We start from the raw sequence: 22221 nt of genomic DNA, 5'->3' as shown, positions 1-22221 counted from the left end.
AAATTCAGCACTTGTAATCATGAAAGAAGTATGTATGTATGTAAATGATGTATGTGATGTAATTATGCTAAGCTACAGTGAAGCTTGGACTGTTCGTGGCTGCGTGCCTCAATTTCCCACGCTCAATCAACCACTGTGGCCCCTTTCCGCCCACAACATGCCCCGGTAGCTATGTCTAACACTACATAGCCTGTTTGTATAAATATGGTCATGTGCAAACGGCGCGATGTGACACGGCAACCAGGCCGATTCCTTTTGGGTTTGTCAACCAATAGTACTATTCACAGCCACCGGCTCGAAGTTAATCACTGTGATCGTGGGGACTTTCATGTGTTAGCACTTAGATAATTCACATCAGTACATGTTTCAGGTATGTATATGTAATCAAACATGCTTTTCACCCCAAAAGTTCGTAAAACAGTTTAAAAGTGGGGTCATGAAACTCACGGTTTAGTAGATATTCAGTACTGTATCGGCTCGTGGTTTGTTCGGTCCGCTATCAGTAGTTCCTATAATCAATATTATAATAATATTAATATTTTAATATTATTATAATCTCAATACTAAACTGGGCTGTATAACTAATCTGGGTGTAGCTAGAACGCCCAGAAAGTGACAGTAGGCTTAGGTTATGATGTTGTTCAGTGTCTAATACTTAAAACTGAACTTGGCTCAGATTCCCGTTTTCCCAGCTGGGCCAAGTTGTTTGTTTACACGTTCAGAAAACAGTTATAGGAAAATAAGCTTGGGTAAAAGTATTGGTTAATAAAATGATTAAGTTATAAAGAAAGATCACATATTGGGGTCCCGGATTAGCCACGGGGCCCGTTTCCGTTTATACAGTTTGATTTGAGGAGAAACGCGCACAATCCACCCGGATTGTCCAGGTTTCTAATAGAAAAGTTCATTTTTACTTAATTAGTCCAAAAATATGATTTTTGATCACTCTTGGTGTTTTGATATTCCCGCAGATTCACTAGTCGCGAACTTGCCGGTTTTTTTATAAAAACTGAATTTGTTTAATATTCAGATTAGCATAATTAATTAACCGTTAATTATTAAATTATGAAAATTTAACCACTTGTCAATTAAAATATGTAGATTTTTATAAAAATATTTCTGGAATTTATTTACTGATTTATTAATTTATAAAAATTCATTTTATCAGCTATATTTCGACTGAAAATCGTCCGTTTACCCCAAACAATTTCCAAAAATTCCTGAATACTCAAATCATGTCCTAAAACAACCTGTATCAATTCCAGAATGTAAAAAGCTCGTGCGATATTCTTTTCGGCCCAAAATTCGGCTGTAAAAATTCACATGAACGCAAAACAAAAACACCTTTAAACTTCTCCAAATGATTCCAAAATTTATATGTGATCAAAATACATCAAATATGAGTTCCCAGAAAAATTTCATAATTTTTGAAGTATTTTAGCTATTTTTCCCAAATAAACATCCCAATTTGGTAATAAATTCGTCAAATATTCTCAGATGGTCAAAAAATTACCAAATTTGAACAAGGACTCATTGACATGGTCCCTGATGTCCCTGAAAAATTTCAAGTCCTAACAATATGCACATCACAACCTTAACCTAAATAGCCCGTAAGCGAGTGTTTCGGCATTACCTTAGCGGGTTTGGCTTGTTTCCGACCTTTTAATCAAGTTTTCAGGTTCTTTTGCTTCTAAGAACGCTAGGTATAAGTCCTATATCATAAACCAAGCAATTTTTCATCAACATAACAGCCCTTAACTTAGGGTTTCGGCTAGTGCACAAAAACGAACTTTTGAACCGTAAAAACGCCGTTTCAACCCTTTAATCCGTGTTTATGACCAAATAAAATATCAAAACAGGTTCCTTACCATGTTTATGATCAAAACATGTTTATGGACCATTTTTAGGATTTTTACACGGTTAGGAATGATTTTTAGTAACCAAGACATGTTTTTATGGTATTAAACAAGTTTAAACAAGCATAAAAGCTACTTATTTAGGCCCTTTACCTTAGGGTTTGAAGGTTTTCTGGCTGAAGCAGAGTTGTATCCAGAGTTTTCAAGAAATTGAGGCTAAAAATATCTTGGATCTAGTTTAAATATGAAAGAACCAAAGGGGGGGGGGGGGTTTGCTGTTGCGATCGGGATTTATATGGGCCCAACTTGGGCCCATTTTGGCCCAAGTTTCTGATTTCTCAAGCCCAAACACGAAAAGCCCGGTCCAAATTTAGTTCGGGTTCGGTTTTTGGCGCGAAAAACTTATCGGGTGCGTTAAACAGCGCGAAAACGAGTGTTTTTCGGCTAGTTTTGTGTAAAATTATAAAAACATGCTATATGTTTGTAAAAATCAAAAATATTTTCACGGATCACTTAAAACATTTCAAGTAAGTGTTTGGTAAGTCTTTTTCGGCTTAACGGATGATACAATGCTTGGTTTGTAACTATCTTTCGCGTTTAAATCTATAGCGGGTGGTTAAACGAGCATGTTTTCGTTTAACTTGTTTGCTATCAAACTAAGACCATATTTCTAATATTTTAGCTTGTATAGATCGTATATCACTTATAAATGGCCCCCTGAGATATCTGGGTCATAACCCGACCCGTTTGGTTAATCGTTCGTTTGTTACGTAATAGGCGTTTATTTGCTTAATCGGTAAATACGTACTGAGGTGTACCTTGTTTTGGCTCAAATGTCACAAAATGAGTTAACTTTAACTCACCAAAAAGATTTTTAAGTTTATTAAAAAAAACAAAATCAAGTCATTTGACTTATCGTAAAGATTTTTATGTTCTTTTAAGAAAATCTGAAAATATTCTAAAAGATATTGTCCCGCTTAGAGAGAGCTCCTGCTTAGAGAGTCGGATATTTAAAAAAAGACTATAGACGAAGATTGTTTGGCCATATTTTATGTATTTAAGTCTTTTGTATTGTTATGTTATGTTCGTTTGCATTGTACGTTTGCCCAAAAAAAGGAGATTGTTAGGCCTTATTTTGTGTATTTAAGTCTTTTGTATTGTTATGCTATGTATGCTTGTATGTTCTCGTCTTTTGTAATTAACTTATGTAATTGGTCCTAAGACCACTTGTAAAAAAAGCCAATTTGGGCCCAAAGTAAATAAAGATGGTGCATGAGACTTGCACTATATATAGTGCAAGTATCTCATGCCTAAGATAACCTTTTGCCAAACTAGATATCTTATCCTCACAATCACTCCCACTTTCTCTTTTCTACATTCAAATCCAAAAATAACAAACTCCAAACAAGATCCGAGATCTCGGTTCTTCTAGTGTTATTTCTGCTAGTACTAGTTGAGATTGATCCAAGAATATTTGTTGTTTGAGCCGATTTCGGGACCTGCAGCTAAGTATACTATGCTCACACTATTCCGCTCTTCAAATTTGTGCAAAGTTCACATATGAAGCCATCAAATTCACAATCTACGAATGCCTTACTATCTTGAGAATACTCGAAGTATTCGCTCCTCGAAAATATACTCACAGTGACAATACTTATAACAAAAGTATGCTAACAACAAAAGTTGTAAACTCACATTAGGAAAGCATACTCACAACGAAACTACACCCACAAATATTACACACCAGATAGCTTGAAGAAACCCTAGATCTTGTTTTTAATGGTATATGCTTGATGTGTTCTTATATCACTTAAAGGATAGAACTTTTTGCATCCAAACACCACAAAAAGACAATCCTTAAGGTTCCATGCAAAATCGTAGACAAAAACATAAGCTTTAGCCATCAAAAGCGTAACTTGAACCAAACCAAAACTCGAGGTAGAAGTTGATGATGATTAGGGTTGTTCTAGACAAATCCTGTTTTGGTCAAAATTAACAACAGTGATTTTACAACCAAATTAGTAAAACGGGACTAGGTGCTTGTAAATGTGGCTTGAACACAAATATTTGTTGCGAGGAAAAAGCTCGTTATCCTGAGGATAACAAGAAAAAACCCCGGGCGGTGAAAACTATCACCACCGGTTTATTAACAATAAAAGTGATTACAAGTGTGGAGCTAAAACTTGATCGTGATTACAGAGAATGCGAGTACTAGTAAGTCTCGAGTGCTAAAGTGTGTGTTATGATCAACGTTTTGAGATCTATTTATAATGAACCAAGTCTAACAACTCTCGCCTATAATTTAGGAAATGTCAGACCGAATCCAATTAGCCGTTAATTATCCAATCCAGCACGTTTTCCTTATCGGCCACGCTCCAATAACAGCAAGTGCGAGTCTTCGGGAGATCATAGCAACGGTCTTTGACTGGTAAACAAGGAAAGTAGCTGACAACGTGTTAGTTAAATAATGTAATTAGGATACATGTCACCTTTTGAGGATACTGTATCCTAGATTACTCTGAATAATGTTTGCTGAGGATACTGAAAATCCGAGCCCTAACAATTGTCCCCAAATTTAACAGTTGTAGATATGGTTTACAGCTGTAAAATTTTTAAATTTTGAATTTTGAATTTCTGCATGTGTGGACGATCTTGGTTACACGTGTTCATCATCCGTGACTCTTGAACATCTATATTTATCCGAGATATATATTCCTAATTCATTCCAACGTCTTCATAGGTAATATAATCCTTTCTTTTATCTCTTGATCTTCATCTTCTCAATTCATGAGTCCGAAACTTCATAGGTCTGGTGTCGAAGATTTTGTATCCCAAAACCTCTTTGCTAGTGCAGCGAGTGAGATATGTATTTTTGGTGATACCGATATCACTAATATGCAGTCTCGAGGTTGTTTTCCTCCGCTGACTGTTTTTAGACCTTTTGACGCCACCCTTTCTTCTAACCATGCTTCAAAAACCTGGATCTGTTTTCTGTTTTTGCCGTTTAAAATCGGCTGCTGTCTCTATCTTCCAGTCCTGGCTTAGGATGGCTAAGGAGGCTAAGGATGCAGGGCTGGAGACCCCTTTTTGGGATGTGGCTGCTTGGGAGAGAGTCTTGGCCAAGCTTAATGGTGAGAACGTGGAGGATGCTGGTCCTAGTGGAGCGGAGAAGGCAGTGGATGTGGCGATCAAGGACGCGGTGAAGGCGGTCGGTGGTGAGGTGCAATTGGGCGATGATAGCGGTAAAGAAAAAGCTTGAGCCCAATTTTTATGTGTTTGTTGGTTTGTGATGTTGGGTTGTAGTGGTTGTTGAATAATCTTTATTTTCCTGTCATGAAAAATATTATGCTTAGGATATTAGGATACATGGGTGGAGGGATCTTGACTTTCCAAGACGAAGCCCATGTTATCTTAACTTTTGGACATCTGGCAATATTCGGGTGGAGGGATCTTAGCTTTTCAAGACGAAACCCGGGTGTTGCCTTTTTAATTTCCTGCACTTATGGTTAGTAATAACATAATCTTTTGGCTTTAAGCATTTTGTTCAGTAACTTGTAAGTTTTAGTTGGAATATTATATGTCTTTAACTTTATGAAATAAGTTACTTCGAGGATAATGTGTCCTAAATACATGCTTCTTGAATATTTCGAGGATTGTAGTTTCAGAAAATATATTTTTAAGACTCTTTATTAAAATATCATGAGGATCATACATCCTAAACATAAAAATGTTTTAAAGATTATATATTTTTAGAAAACATAATCAAAAGGTTTATTAGGAACCGATAAAAATATCTTAAGGATCATATATCCTTGTGCCTTGTGTGAGTTATCACAATCAAACCCAAAGATTATATCTCGAAATACGAATTGAGTGATAAAACTAAGTGTAAAGAATACCTTCGTGGAGATCATTTATAAATTTAATAGGCTTACATGTGATGTCCCCAATTGTTGACCTTTTTGAGCATCATGCTTCTGGGAATTTGCTAAGTTAAACACAACTTAGTAACCTTTCTATATTTAGCGATATGTCAAAACAATGTTAGATAATTCTGGTGATAAAGCCCATTTACTGGCGATAAAGCCTTTTCACTGGCGACTAGGCCTTTACTTTAGAGACATAAAAATGTCTAAACTTGAGATAAAACTGGGGAAAGTCCCAAACGTATGGGCATGATAATGCCAAGACTTTAGATAACACGAAAATGTTATAAACCTTAGATAACATGAGAATGTTATAAACTGTTAGGGCACGGATTTTCAGTATCCTCAGCAAAGATTATATTCAGAACTAATCCAGGATGCGGTATCCTCTAAGGTAAATGGTATCCTAATTACATTATATAACTAACACGAAATTTGCTACTTTCCATGTATACCAGGTCAAAGACCGTTGCTTGATCACCCGAAGACTCGCACTTTCAGTTGATAGATCGTGGCATAAAAGGAAACGTGTTGATTGAGATATTAACGGCTAATTATGTTTAGTCTAAGAGTTTCCTAAATTATAGGCATTAGACGTTAGACTTTGTTTATTATAAATAGAGCTCTAAACAAATGATCAAACACAGACTCTAGCACTCGAGAACTTACTAGTATTCGCATTCTCTGTAATCACGATCAAGTTTGAGCTCCACAATTGTAATCACCTTTATTATTAATAAACCAGTGGTGATAGTTTTCACCGCCCGGGGTTTTTTGCTTTTTATCTTAAGGATAACGGGTTTTTTCCTCGCAAAAAATCCTCGTGTTCAAGCACTTTTACGTTCATTTCATACAAGCACCAAGTCCCGATTACTAATTTGGTTACGAAATCATTGATGTTAATTTTTTACCAAAACATAAACCATATGTGTGACACGTCTGCCACTTATCTTATGGATTCGGTATATAGCCAACAACAAACGGATTATTAGCTAGTCAGGTCTGCCTGCCTCGAACTATACCCGAATCATCGTGCGCTCCAGGAGGCGTTGGAAAGGTGAAGACCTTTAAACCTTTTGAGATATCCGGGATATCATGTTCGTGCGCTCCAGGCGTTCGTTAGAAAGGTGAAGAACTTTAAACCTTAGGAGATATCAGGGATATCATATTCGTGTGGGAGGTGATCAGCCTCTGACTGTTGTCGATATAACATATTCTTAGGATAACTGCAAAACACTAAGCTCTTGATGAAGGGTGGGTGTTAGTCTAGCTAACACCCCTCCGACGCTTAAGTCAGTAAACTTGATTTAGAGATAATAAAGTTAAAAAATGTAAAAATAGATGAGGACATACCTTTATCCTGAGGATATGAACATACCAATTAAGGATATTAACAATAATATGCCTTAAGATGGATGGCATTCCAAGCTCTTGGTATAGGAACACCTTCCATGTTGATTAACCTGTTGGCCCCTTTTCCAGCTTCGGCTTCAATCAGATAGGGGCCTTCCCACTTAGGAGCTAGCTTTCCATCTGCTGGGTTAATGGTATTCTGAAATGCTTTTCTTAACACCATATCTCCTACTTGGAATCTTCGAATTCTGATATTCTTGTTGTAGGACTTGGCTATTCTTTGTTGGTATGCTGCCATTCTGATCCTGGCGAGATCTCTGAGTTCATCAATGGTATCCAGGTCTTCAATAAGGCTTTGGTTGTTGGACTCAGTATCTTGGATGCTGGTTCTTGCTGTGGGGATCACCATCTCTGTAGGGATAACAGCTTCGGCCCCGAACACCAAGGAGAAAGGTGTTTATCCCGTTGCATTTTTTGAAGTGGTTCTATCAGCCTAAAGAACAAATGGTAGTTCTTCAGCCCATTTTCCCTTCTTGGATCCCAATTTCTTCTTCAAATTGTTGATGATGATCTTGTTACTAGATTCTAGTTGACCATTAGCTTGAGGGTGTACTGGAGTTGAAGTCACCATCTTGATTCCCCAACTTTCAAAAAAGTTGGTTGTTCTACTACCAGTGAACTGTGATCCATTGTCACAAACAATCTCTGCCGGGATACCAAATCTTGTCAGGATATTGTGTTTGATGAATGAGATCACATCCTTTTCTTTAACTTGAACAAATGCCTTTGCTTCGATCCACTTGGAGAAGTAATCTGTCATGGCCAGCATAAAGACCTTTCCACCAGGAGCCTTGGGCAGCTTTCCTACAATATCCATTCCCCATTTCATAAATGGCCATGGGGATATGATAGGATATAATGGTTCAGTTGGTTGATGCAATATGTTGCTATGTCTTTGGCAAGCATCACACTTCTTGGAGAAATCCATTGCATCTCTCTTCATTGTCGGCCAGAAGTAACCTGTCCTCAGTATCTTGGATACTAAGGCCCTGCCCCTAGTGTGGTTTCCACAATCACCTTCATGGATATCCTTGAGAACTTCTTGTGCTTCTTGATATTCCAAACATCTCAATTATGGACCTGCAACTGATTTTCTGTACAACACATTATTTAGGATAATATACTGGGTTACCTTCATTCGAAACGCTCTGGGATTTTCTCCTTCTGGGATCTCGTTATCCTGAAGATACCGTATTATGGGACGGGTTCAGAATACTGGATCGTCTTCAGTTTCTGAAGTCTCCATGATTTCATAGTTCCCCTTTGTTGCTGGATTCAAGATATGAACGTTAGGTATCTTGATATCATCTGGTATCTTTAAAGCTGATGATAAATTTGCTAAGGCATCTGCTTCAGTATTCTCTTCCCTTGGTACCTATATTTTATCAAATGTTTCGAAACACATAGCTAATTTCTTAACTATTTCTAAATACTTTGCTAGGTATTCTGCATTCACTGCATAAGAGCCATTAAAATGGTTAGATAGTAACAACGAATCAACATAAACTTGAAGATACCTGACCTTCATATCCTTAGCTAATTGTAAACCAGCTATTAAGGCTTCATATTCAGCCTCATTATTAGTAGCCTGAAATTCACAAGATATGGACAGAAGTATAATGTCCACCTGTGGCGATTTTAGCAGGATACCTAGACCTGTTCCTTTTATGTTGGAGGCACCATTAGTATGCAAGGTCCAACTCTCCTTGACCTCCAATTGTTGAACTTCTTTTTCTACTTCTTCGAGTATATCCTGTCTAAAATCAGCCACAAAGTCGGCAAGTGCCTGAGATTTTATGGCTGTCCTTGGCTCATACCAGATATCGTATGCACTAAGTTTTACAGCCCATTTTGCCATCCTACCTGACATTTCTGGTTTTCTCAAAACAGCCTTAATAGGATAGTTAGTCTTTACATGTATAGCAAGAGTTTCAAAGTAATGTCGTAGTTTAGTAGAAGCCATTATAAGTGCTAAAATTAATTATTCAAGATAAGAATACCTAGATTCAACATCTAGTAGACTTTTACTTACATAATATATTGGGTGTTGTTGACCTTCATGATCTTTGACCAAGACAACATTGATTTCATTCCCAGAAATAGCTAAGTACAAGGATAATGGCTCACTATCAACTGGCTTCATTAGGAGTGGTGCTAAGGATAAGCATTCCTTCAAGGATACCAATGCCCTTTCTTGCTTTTCTCCCCATTCGAATTTTTTATTCTTCCTCAGGATATCATAGAAGTCTTTACACTTCTCTGAAGATCTTGAGATGAATATGTTGAGAGCTGCTATTCTTCCGGTCAATCTTTCGACATCTTTAAAATTTCTTGGTGATTTGATGTCTAGGATGGCCTTGATCTGTTCAGGGCTTGCCTCTATTCCTCTCTTAGTGACCATGTATCCAAGAAACTTTCCTGCTTTGACACCAAAATGACACTTGGCTGGATTCAGCTTCATGTTATACTCATCCAGGATGTCAAATGCTGTTGCCAAGTCTTTGAGATGATCCTCAGCCCTCCTTGACTTTACCACCATTTCATCTATGTAGACTTTCATCGTGTCCCCAGTTGGTCTTTGAACATCAAGTTGACCAGCCTCTGGTATATTGCACCTGCATTTTTTAGTCCAAAAGGCATTGCAATATAACAGTATATACCTGTGGGAGTCATGAAGGTTGTGTCTTCTTGATCTGAAGACTCCATTTGAATTTGTTGAAATCCTGAGGATGCATCCATGAAGGTTAGTAGTTCATGGCCAGCAGTTTCATCCACCATTGAGTCAATATGTGGGAGTGGAAATGGGTCTTTTGGGCAGGCCTTGTTTCGGTCTGTGAAGTCCACACACACTCTCCACTTTACATTTTTTTTTGGGACCACAACTAGATTGGTTAACCATCTAGGATAGCGGACCTCCCTTATCATCTTGGTTTTGAGTAGCTTATGCACTTCTTCTTGTATGATAATGTTTCTCTTAGGAGAAAATTTCCTTCGCTTTTGATATACCGACCTGAAAGATTTATCTATACCAAGTTTATGAGTAATTACAGATTTAGAGATACCTGTCATATCTTCATTTTTCCAGGTGAAGGTAGAAGCTCTTTTCTTTAGGAAAGATATTAATTCCGTCTCAATATCTTTAGGAATACTTGATCCTAACAATACTTTGATCTCAGTATCCTGAGGATCCAAAGATACTTCTTTCACATCCTGCTCTCTGGCTTGCAGGACCTCCCTGGTTGTTTCTGTAATTGCTATACTTGAGTAGGCTTTGCAGCCGGCTTCATTGATGATGCATAGCAATCTTTGGCGTCTTGTTGGTCACTTTCTATCTTGATAACTCCCCAAGGGCTTGGAAGTTTTACAAAGTGATGATATGTTGAGGGTACTACATTCATATCATGAATCCAAGGCCTGCCTAAGATCACATTAAAACAAGACAATGAGTCAATAACACAAAATTTTTGTAAAGAGTTTACTCCCTCAATGTATACTGGAAGTTTGATATCTCTTAGGGTATTCTTGGTCTTGCCACTGAATCTTACAAGGACTGAGGATTTTGGGATAATCTCTATTTCCGGGATATCCATTTTCCTCAAAGCATCCATCTGGATAATGTTTACAGAGCTTCCTCCATCAACGAGTATCCTGCGCACAAAACAGTTAGCTATGCATAAAGTAATTACCAAACCATCATGTTTGGGATCCACTAGGTCACATCTATCCTCCTCATCGAAGGTTATGATTCTTTGAGTTGTTAATGTGGAAGTACGAAGAGGTCTTTCTCCATTGTCCATATTCGTTTCTTTGGAACGCTTCTTAGCTGCTGAATACGAGGTTCCGCAGATGTCCGATCCTCCCGAGATAAAGGATACAACCTTAGCTCCGGGTCGTGGGGAAGGTGCCCTTTCAGGTATCTTGATAGGATCCTCACTTTTGTTCTTGTTTCTTCTAAATAATTCCTTCAGATGTCCTTTTCTGAGAAGGTATTCTATCTGCTTTCGAAGTGCTATACAATCGTCAGTGCGATGGCCAAAGTCTTCATGGAATGCACACCATTTTGACTTGTCTTTGTTGGATCCGGGCTTCTCATTTTTCTTAGGCCATCTGGCCTTGTCACCTAAATCCTGCATGGCACATATCACACCACCAATATCAATATTAAAATAATATTAAGAGATTTTAGGATATTATTTGTCATCCTCATCTTCTTCCACAGCATTTATCCCGGGATTATCCTGCTTGGAATAAGGCTTGGGCCTGGAGAATTTTTGTGGAGAGTCTAACTTCCTGTTGGTGGACTCATACTCGGGATAACCAAGTTTCCATGAGCTTTCTTGTCATCCTCCAGCCGAATGTATCTTAACGCCCTGTTTCTGACTTCATCAAGATTCCAGCATGGAGTCATGACAAGATCAACATAGAAAGGAGAATCATTCTTTAATCCCATCTTAAAGGCTTCAACAGCAGCTGCCATGTCAAGGTTGGGGATTTCCAAAGCTTCCCTGCTAAATCTGGTTATGTAATCCCTTAAGGATTCATTATTATGCTGAACAATTCTATATAAGTCACCTGTCATTTTCTCAAAAGATCTACTACAAGAAAATCGGTTATTGAACAAATTAATCAAATGAGAAAACGATGTAATAGTGTTCGAAAAGATACTTAATAACCATTTGAGGGCTGGCCCTGTCAATGTTGAAACAAATCCCTTGCATAGGCAAGCTTCTTTGAGGTCAATAGAAATGGGGTTGATCTCCATCCTTTCTCTATACTAAGCTACGTGTTCCTCAGGATCCGTAGTGCCGTCGTACAGTTTCATGCTGGGAGTTTGAAACTTCTTGGGGATTTCTACGTTGCATATAGGCCAAGTAAACCTGGATAACTTATGGCTTCCTGCGGGCACTTCAGCTATGGGACGTATTATCCCTGGGATACTGGAAATCATATCCTTCATTTTTTGCAGTTCCCTGGCTATCTCGGGGGATATTCCCTTATCCTGCACAGATCCACGATTAGTGTATAAATTTGTATTAAATGAATTGTTACCAAGATCATGGCTAGGCCTCTGGTATCCTGATCCTTAACGACAAATATTTCCATTAAGGGTATCCTCAGGATAAGGTGACGCCTGCATTGGGATATCATCCCCAACATGCACTTCAGAGGACACCATGGGAGATCCTGAAGAGAATACGCCAGCTGGCATGGTTGAATGAGGCTGCACGTTGATGGATTCTGGCCTCGTTGGTCTAGGAAATTCCGAGGATACCGGAAGATAAGTTCCCCCATATCCTGATTGCTGCTGGGACGTAGTCCTTGTTGATTATGTCCCAAAGGATCCGGGATTCTGAAGGATGGATGATCTTAGAGCACCAAAATCAAGAGCCCTGGGCATGATTGGAGTAGCCTCCTGCCCTGGCATCTTTTTGATCCCTTCAATCTCCTTAAATAGCCTCGAGTTGGTCTTCTCTTGCTGCTCCATGTGTGTTTTGACCTGTTTCATCAATGCAAAAATGTCATCGTTAGAAATAACCGGGTCTAGCTGTGTAGAGGATCCTGCGAATGTTGGAAGTTCTCCTCTGGGCTGAGTGTTTTTCTTTGGCACTGGTGGAGGTCCCAGGTTGACATTTGAAGCAGCAGTGACCACCGGAGCAAAGACTGAACTGGTTTTTGGTTGTGAGGCCATTGTCAAGAGAATGAAAGTGATTGAAAATGAAATGAACGGATTTCAAGGATTGAAGCACCGTGGCCCCACGATGGGCGCCAAATTGTTTTGGTCAAAAATTAACAACAGTGATTTTACAACCAAATTAGTAAAACGGGACTAGGTGCTTGTAAATGTGGCTTGAACACAAAAATTTGTTGCGAGGAAAAAACTCGTTATCCTGAGGATAACAAGAAAAAAACCCCGGGAGGTGAAAACTATCACCACCGGTTTATTAACAATAAAAGTGATTACAAGTGTGGAGCTAAAACTTGATCGTGATTACAGAGAATGTGAGTACTAGTAAGTCTCTAGTGCTAAAGTGTGTGTTATGATCAACGTTTTGAGCTCTATTTATAATGAACCAAGTCTAACAACTATCGCCTATAATTTAAGAAATGTGAGACCGAATCCAATTAGCCGTTAATTATCCAATCCAACACGTTTTCCTTATCGGCCACGTTCCAATAACAGCAAGTGCGAGTCTTTGGGAGATCATAGCAACGGTCTTTGACCTGGTAAACAAGGAAAGTAGCTGACAACGTGTTAGTTAAATAATGTAATTAGGATACCTGTCACCTTTGGAGGATACCGTATCCTAGATTACTCTGAATAATGTTTGCTGAGGATACTGAAAATCCAAGTCCTAACAAATACCACAAGTAAATCCTCCCCAAAATACTCCAATGCTCGGGTTTCGAAGGCGGATCTCAAAACCGACCCTTGATGCTCCTTTTTTTGCTTTCTCTCTGGAGCACCTATTTTTTATGTCTTTAAGATTTTACTTGAGGATAAAGAAATGAGAAGGGTGGTCGTGGATATAATTCTAATGAGGGTTTAAACGTTAAATATTGGCCTAAATGCCCTTTAATCTACAAGCTTTCACATTTTATTTATTTTTTTTTAACAACTAATTTCTTTTTCCACCTTTCATCCCATGTCTCAAGTAAGATTAGAACGCACAACCATTTAATTATAAGATATACTCTTTTACCACTAGACCAAACTAGTGATTATGCCTTTCGCAATTGCACCCAGTAATCTCTAATCCCATTAACTTAAAAAAAATATCTTTTATTTATCTATGAAATCCACTTATATATTTGGGGATGTTTCATTCTATGCATTGAATAGCTAAAATAAGACGTCTTTATAAGACTACAACGAAAAGGACAATGATCAAAGCTAGCCGCTAATGATAGAGTTAGGCACAGCTAATTATAATAACAAAATGCTAATAACTATCCTAATATATAAACAAGAGATAAAATTATGACCTAAAAAAAATAAAAAATAAGTGTCAAATAAAATGACAATAAACCTAGCTACGACCATCCCACGTCTACAGAATCTAAAATTATATTTTATATCAGGCATTCAAAGCCACCAGGAATTTGATTCAACATAAAGAAATCTCAAAAAACATATAAATTAATGTGATAGAATCTAAGAAAAATCATCAATAACATCAATCAATCCATATGTCTTGTGTACAGATAAGTAGTGAAAAAATGGAAGATTTAGCTAGAGAACGAATTTCAATAATCATAAACTTCATTCATATGATGCATTACATGACGCTTAAATAGGTTTTTGAATCAAGCCATCTCTCTGTTAGAACCATAGCTTCTTTGGGCTTGTACTGTGCCACCGAATGACCAGCACCCTACATTGAAATTATCAGAAGAGGTTAACACATAGTGGTAAGTTGTATATAACACCGTGATACCAATAATCACACGAAACATGTATCTTACTTTAACAGTAGCAAATGTCAGTGAGAAATCCTTTTTTGCGTATGTCGTTTTATACCTAAAAGAAACACCATGAAATAAGTAAACATGCGTATCGGCAAGGTGAGCAACCGCCTAAGCCCCCAATTTTTAATATTTTATACTAGATTTTATCCCCCGTATTACGGGAGTTGTTTTACATTATTCGTTTTAAATATTTATATATGTGTATTTGGATTTTAATTTTATTTATTGTAAAAAGTTAATAATTAATATACTTGAGGTTTGATGATGAAATGGTTTCACAAATAAATTATATGTTATAATCCGGTTTAAAAGCTATCTGGGTTTGGTGATACCCATTACCCGTTTATTTTCTTTATTATAAAATTATTTCTTAATTATAAATAATATCCTTTTTTTTAATAAAATAGGATATTAATTTTTAGTATAACCCTATTTTATAAGATTTTTCGTATCAAATATTTGATGAGATTATTTTTTAATATAATGAGATGTTATAACCCGTTTAAGAGCTATCTGGGTTTGGCGAGACATTCACCCGTAAATTCGGGTCAAATGCGTGAAAAGTCTTCATTTACAAATAAAGCAATCTGATGGCTTGAGAGAATGATTGTTTTACATTTTTCGTTTTTTAATACTTATTTTTTGCATTTTAATTTTCTTTATTGTAAGAAAATTAATAATATACTTAGGGTTTGATGATGAAAGGGTTTCGTAAATAAATGATATGTTATAACCCGTTTAAAAGCTATTTGGATTTGATGAACCATGACCCTCTTATGTTTTTTACTATAAAATTGTTTATTAATTATAAATAATATCTTTCTTTTTTTTAAATTGGATATTAAATTTTAGTATATCCCTATTTTATAGGATTTTCATATCAAATAATTGGAAAGATTAATTTTTAATTTAATGAGATGTTATAACCCGTTTAAGAGTTATCTGGTTTTGGTAAGACTCATACCTATGAATTTGGGTTAAATTAACGAGAGACCTCCATTTAAAAATGAAGCAATCTGGTGGCTTCCATAAAAGGGGAAGCGACCACATTGCGACATGTAGGATTTTAAGGGTTTCGTTTATAGACAGAATTAAATACTTTATAGAATAAAAAATTATAATTTAGGGGCTCATTTTTTCTACTTTCCCCGAAGTTTCTAGGATGACCCTGCACATACAATTAAAGTCGGTTCTTACCCTCCAACTTGACCGCTAACATAAAATGGTTCCCACGAGCTATCAACTGGGAGACCAAGAGCGACAATCCATTGTTCAATTCCGACATATGGAAAGGTCATATCATGATCACCACTGCATATAGAATGTCATTATTATTATTATTGATATACACTGATCGCGAACAACAGTTGAGTTTTGAGAGGGACAGTATTATTGTCGATCAACATACCTAAAGATCAAAGCTCGACAGTTTTTGCTAACAAGTTTCTTATGGTAGGAAAAACTACTTGCGATGTCATAAGAGTAGCAGAACGTGTCATTTTTCCCTTCCGTGTAGTGCATAGTCGTGTTGAAGAACTCCCATGTTCCAATTGTTCCCTGATCACGGTTTATCACAGTTTAATAGTTAATTATAAGAAATAGGACAATTTCATATATAAACTGTGTTGTTGATGTACCTGACGAATGTTTAGAGCTTGTTGCACAGCCTCATCATTTGCCCAATCTGCTGCAAAATCGTAATAGTACTCCTAAAAGAACCAAATAAACATGACACAATGATTGGTTATCGAACACCTTTCTATATTTAATTAACAACTGCTTAGGATTAAGTGATTAACCACATAGAGAGAAGTTAATTACTCGACAATATGGCTTCAGATCTGATTTATTACAAAGGGGTTCCAAAATGTCCTCCATATTAATGTCACTTATGCACTGTAATTAAAAAATAAATAAATAATGTCACATATATACTATATGGTTTTCATAAGATGTATGGCTAGCTCTTATATATAAATCAATTTAGCGGGATCACCTCGTTGTATCTTTCAAGACTGTCTGCGCATATTGAATTGGTTGTTTCGTCGATGTTTACATAATTACCTCGACAGTTTTCGACCGCGGACTGCAAAATCATATTGTTATAGAAGGATAACTCATATTGATGTTGTGTTGCTTACTAAAAGTCTAGGATAATTTACCTTATAAATATCATCAGATATTAGTGCCATGCGATGAGCATACTCGACTCTGGAATTGAAGTCCATGAACTTATCAGTGAGAGGACTGCAGAGAATATAACCCTGAGTCACAAATCAAGAAACCAAGGTTAGTTGCATATCTATATTACTAATGATATGATTCTAACATTAAGGGAGTTCATGTGTAAATTACTTGGATATTCAATGCAGGCTGATCACCACGTTCATTAGCTACAAACAATTTTATAAAGTTCATAATCATTTCAGGCATAACAACATAATGAAAATTAATAGATCATCAGAGAGTATGAATTACCATTATACACTTCCAAAGTTACGATAGGCGTGACAATTCCCATGTACGAGATGCCCGATATGTATAGAGGGTTTTTCAAGAACTTAGGATGGTCGATAAGGAACTATTGTACGTTACATCAATCAACATATAAAATACAAGGTTAATAAACTTTATATCGATTTTGAACAAAATTTAAAAAAGAATAAAATACAGGACCTTTCTAAGAAAATCGTTGGCTTGCTTCGCCACAATGCTGTCACTGCTAATCCATGCTTCTTGTGTTGTGGCATAAGAGAACCCGGCACCAGCAGGCATGTCTACATATATTACATTAGCCATCTGCAATATATATAGAGCTAACAACTTCAGTCTTACTACGTATAAATAGCATAGATTTTATGCTATATGTGTAGTAAGTGTTGATAGAAATATAAACCTTTGTCCATGAGTTTGGATTTAATGTGAGTGTGATGTTTTCGGGAGCAGTTTCAAAGTTAAAACTAAGTGGACCTGCAACAAAGGAGTTCTTCAGAACGTGTTTTTAATTTCTGTAAGATACTAAGACGAAAGGAAAGAAACTCTAATCTTTTGTCCAGTAACTTTAAACTATCAGCATAAAATGTCTCGAAATAAAATAAATATGTTAAAGCTGGTATACATTGTGTAATATTTAGAATCTCGACACCCAATACGTTTGTTGCTAATTCTGACCGTATTCACAAGTTGGTGAATATGGAAGGACTTAAGTTGACAAGTCGATAAAGTTGGTTGGCTTCCTAATTGTAATTGATTAATATATGGTAATGGCTTAGGTAGAGGCTTTGAATGGGTAATATCATAACAAATTTTTGAGTCACTGCTCTCTTTGATACCAATATCTAACAGTCGCATGGGGTCATTCACTGTCGTGAAGAGATCTAGGGTCGATCACTTTTGCCAATGAGAGATCTACCAAATGAGATCTAGGGTCAGCCGATCAAATATGACACCAAGAAGATCTAAGGACTGCCGACCATTGGCTTAAAAAAGTCTAGTCCGGTCAAAGTTATCAATTCCGGGAACCACATAGCCAAAGAAGAATCATACTTTTTTCGCAAGTTAGCGACCAGACTAGCTACCAAAAGACTGTTGTTTGATTTTCTTGGTTAAACAATTCAATTTTCAATTTCAAGTTGGAAATCAAATCTAGCCCATGAACCAAAGGACTGAATCAAGAACCGAAGACAATCAATGGGTGATGCACACTTTTTTAATTCTGAGACGTATTCACATGTCTGTGAATATGGAATTACCTAAGTGGCCGCTCGTGAAGTTGATTTAGTTTTTTGATTATAAAGTTATTAGTATGGTAATGTTTTGTCACCAAGTTAGGGTTAGATCTAAAAATACATACGGGGTTTTGGTAGAGGTTTTTGACGGGTGATCAATACGGAGTTGTTGTAACGAGTTTTTGAATCCGTTTTCTCTTTGCAATAATAAAGTTTTTATTGATGTATATATTTAAATGATGAAATAATACTAATATATATATATATATAGGGGGTGAGATCTAGTGAAAACTTTTCTTAAAGAGAAAACTTAAAAACTCCTAAAAAATTATTTTTAACTTTAATTTTATTTTTTTTTAAGTTTCTTTTTTTTCCATTATTCTTATATGATGTTATTGGTTCCCAAAAAAAAAAAAACTTTGTCGGTAACCTCGTCGGTGTAGTGTACATGTGTAATAGTGTGCATTGCATATATGCAAAAGTGTTTGTATTGCATAAAATACAACACTATTTGCACATATTTGATGACCACTATTATATATATGCAATATAAGACTAATACGCACATTGAATACACATTAGTACGTATGTGTAATACAACATTAACGCACATGTGCACTACATCGACTTTTATTTTATTATTATTCTTTTGTCATATAATACAACACTACTACACATATACAATACACAAATATTGAATATATGTAATTAAACACTATTAAACTTAAAAATACATAGTAATACACATGTGTAATACAACAGTATCGCACAATAATACATATGTGCATTACTGCGGGTTTTTATTATAAAACATTTAGGTAGGGTATGCTAAGAGTTCTTTTATTTTAAGAGTTTTGCAATCTTTTATTCTTGTAGTACAATACTAAATACGTTTATACTTTAAATAATTACAACTTTTTAAAAGGGTAAATGGTTTTTAGTCACTAGCTTATTACATTCAATTTACTACATTCAATCCATATGTAATAACATAAGTGTTATATATTTTAATTTTATTTACTAATCCATATTTATAACAAGTCATACTAGACTATAATAAGTTATAATGAATCATACATGTATTATGAGCATATTAGATTAGAGGTTATTTTACTTCAGTCTTTTCTTATTTTCAATAAAATTTTAACTTTATTTAAATTTTATTATTTTGACGAGCCGCTGGGAAATCGCACGGGCACCTCCATATCTTAATCCGTATCCAATTACATAAATTTTATTATGCACAGGTTGGATTAGATACAACACCATATATCCTGCTACCTGTCATCAGACACATGCCAATAATATGTACCTATTTGATAGAAGAAGGTAATGACAGCAGAACATCCAGGACCACCAGTGAGATAAAATATAAGTGGATCTTCATCTGGATTTCTTTCGGATTCAACAAAGTAGTAAAAGAATTGTGCTTCTTCCTTTTCCCCAATTCCTACATACCTTCATTACAAAAATAATATTAATTAGAACACAACGAGAACATAAGATTTGTATAAAAAGATGTAGAAGCTAGCAATTAAAGCAAGTTTTATCGTGTTAAACATGTTAGACACGCGATGCAATTATCAATTACCAAAAATGAATATTACTCATTTAACTAATTTATATCCCATGTCTATAACACAATTGCATGTTTCTTGTACCTTAAAGGAAAAAATGATACATCTTAGCCTACTAGTTTTAATTTCATGAAAAAAAGTATAAGATTACATACTGTACTTTTTATTAAATCGGTTAAATCGTCAAGTACCTGTTTTACCAGACCTAAAGCGTACTCTTCTAAATGTTTGATTCGAGTTAAAACATATTAAGTTGAAGATATATATGCAAAATAATCAATAAGTCACACATGAGGATGACATGCATACCCAGTTTCGAGTTTGAAAGGAAGTGGACCAGGATATCCAGGAAGACTTGTAACAATGGCTTTTGAATTTGAAGAAGTAATGGAGAAAGAGTGAAGTGTTAGAAGAATGAGCAGAAATGAGAAACTCTTTAATGCCATTGATCCACACTCTACTCTTCAAATTTTATGTGATCCTAAATCCATGGGTTATGTTGACTATATATAGAATACTTTCACCAAGGGTGCACCAAAAACTATGCATATTTAACTAATAACATAAACTAAGTTATCATGAAAGTAAAATATATTGATTATGAATAATGGGTCTAACTTATTTTACAAAGGAAGACAAAAATGAGAAGGATTTATAGCCACATAAAAAAAACCTTACATAAAAAATTATAAATAAATAAATAATCATAACTTAAAATTTAATAAAAAAACAAAAAAAGTAAAAACACAAAAATGTTCCATCGTCTTTCTCGTTCTAAAAAAAAAAAAGACACAATGTTGAGTGAAAAAGACCATTGTGTCTTTTTGTTTATCATTGTATTTTGTGTTTATTTTCGTCGTTGATTGTGTCTTTTTTTCCTTGACATTGTGTCTTTTTTTCTTGATATTGTGTTATATTACTCAACATTGTGTTATATTTTGCGATTTGTTGTGTTTTTTTTTTCAGTTATAGTTGTGTCTTTTCTTCATTTTCGTCATTGTGACTTTTGTCTCCGCATTGTGTCTTTTCGGCGTTTTTTTTTTGGAACAAAACTGACGAGGGAAACATTTTTGGTTTTTAAACTTTTACATTTTTTATTTATATTTTGAGTTATGATTTTTTTAATTAATTTTTTAGAATTTTTTTAAAAGTTTTTCGTGTGGTCACAAATCCTTCTCACACTTCTTATTTTTGTCTCCCTTTGCATTTTGACTTTTTCCTATGAATAATATATAGGTGAATAGGCGTTTGTTTATTTATTTCGCATATTATCTATTAATATCATGAATATTTTACTTTGATTAGTTATTTTATTTTATTTTATTTTATATATAGGTTTAATAAAATTGAACTATAAACGACGATTTGTAAGCCAAAAAAAAAAAGAAAAGAAAAGAAAAAAAGAAAAAAGAAAGAGAAAAAACAAATGAGATGGAGTTAAATGAAAACTAAAATTTCAGAAACTGATGATCAAAAAAGTAAGGAAAATGTCCAAAATGTCAAATAAATTAGTGGGTTCTGAGATGTATAAGATTGACATTATGGAAAAGAATACAACATTAAACAGCCAATCAAATTCCATGGGAGAATTGTAGAAAGAAGAAAAGTATACATATACGATTTTGAGTGGAGAAATCAAAATGAAATTAAGATTTGACGAAAAAAGGAGCAGCCAAGGAGCCTTCAAACAGAGAAAAAATTGGACAAGTATCATTGATGTGACACTCCGACAAGTTAAAAAGAGGGATAATTTGATAGTAGTATGAAACGCTTTTAAATCAAATTAGTTTGGTGATTTGTCCGAAAATCCATTTAATTGCAACTCAGAAATTGACAAGAACTTACTAAGATGATCATGAGAATTTTTAGAACCAGAAGATTGACCAAAACTACGATGTCGTATTTTACCAAATAGGACTTGAAACTGCGTTTGACGGTTTTCATTTTGAATTCCTGATTACTTCCAAAATGCGTTCATATTTTATTTTGAATTTAACATTTGAAATTGCGACATAAAATTAATCAATTTTTAATCTCGATTTCAGCCAAGGGCTCTGTCCCTTGGACCCTAACAGGGGCTACTGTCACTTGAACAATGCTACCTGGGCATCAGACACGGGCGTGGCCCCCATTGGAATCCTCATTGCTTAACCCTAAGATCTTAATAATTGCAAATAAGCATGCATCCTACACCTCTGCATTTTGAAGTCCTCTTGATATATTATATGTGAGCCCTAAAATGTGCAACACAAAA

At 35.5% G+C, this 22221-nt stretch overlaps 1 protein-coding gene across 1 annotated transcript; it reads right to left on the bottom strand.

The window, feature by feature from the left end:
• Positions 1 to 14472: 14472 nt before the first annotated feature.
• On the bottom strand, positions 14473 to 20426 carry LOC143556310 (serine carboxypeptidase-like 16). The gene is made up of 14 exons (XM_077045662.1): positions 20277 to 20426; positions 19703 to 19848; positions 17559 to 17632; positions 17339 to 17461; positions 17141 to 17243; positions 17018 to 17055; positions 16825 to 16926; positions 16659 to 16748; positions 16484 to 16558; positions 16300 to 16371; positions 16071 to 16219; positions 15860 to 15973; positions 14660 to 14714; positions 14473 to 14568 (listed from the first exon to the last, which is right to left on the bottom strand). The coding sequence occupies exons 1-14, from the start codon at positions 20411 to 20413 to the stop codon at positions 14473 to 14475; spliced, it is 1374 nt and encodes a 457-aa protein (XP_076901777.1). The 5' UTR covers positions 20414 to 20426.
• Between the last annotated feature and the right edge of the window lie 1795 nt (positions 20427 to 22221).

The sequence above is a fragment of the Bidens hawaiensis genome, unplaced genomic scaffold (genome assembly GCF_021521415.1).
Source record: "Bidens hawaiensis isolate Kalapana, Puna unplaced genomic scaffold, B.hawaiensis_p1.1 tig00018514_1, whole genome shotgun sequence".
NCBI classification, from domain to species: domain Eukaryota; kingdom Viridiplantae; phylum Streptophyta; class Magnoliopsida; order Asterales; family Asteraceae; genus Bidens; species Bidens hawaiensis.
This window is presented reverse-complemented; position numbering and strand designations above follow the sequence as displayed.

Bases quoted from the DNA above. Each gene is read 5' to 3' on its own strand.
- LOC143556310 (XM_077045662.1), bottom strand. From the start codon at position 20,413: ATGGCATTAAAGAGTTTCTCATTTCTGCTCATTCTTCTAACACTTCAC. The intron at 17,633-19,702 runs GTACATATTATT...CCTTTGTTGCAG, and splicing joins TACCTTCTTCTATCAAATAG to GTCCACTTAGTTTTAACTTT. The intron at 17,244-17,338 runs GTCCTGTATTTT...AACGTACAATAG, and splicing joins CCAACGATTTTCTTAGAAAG to TTCCTTATCGACCATCCTAA.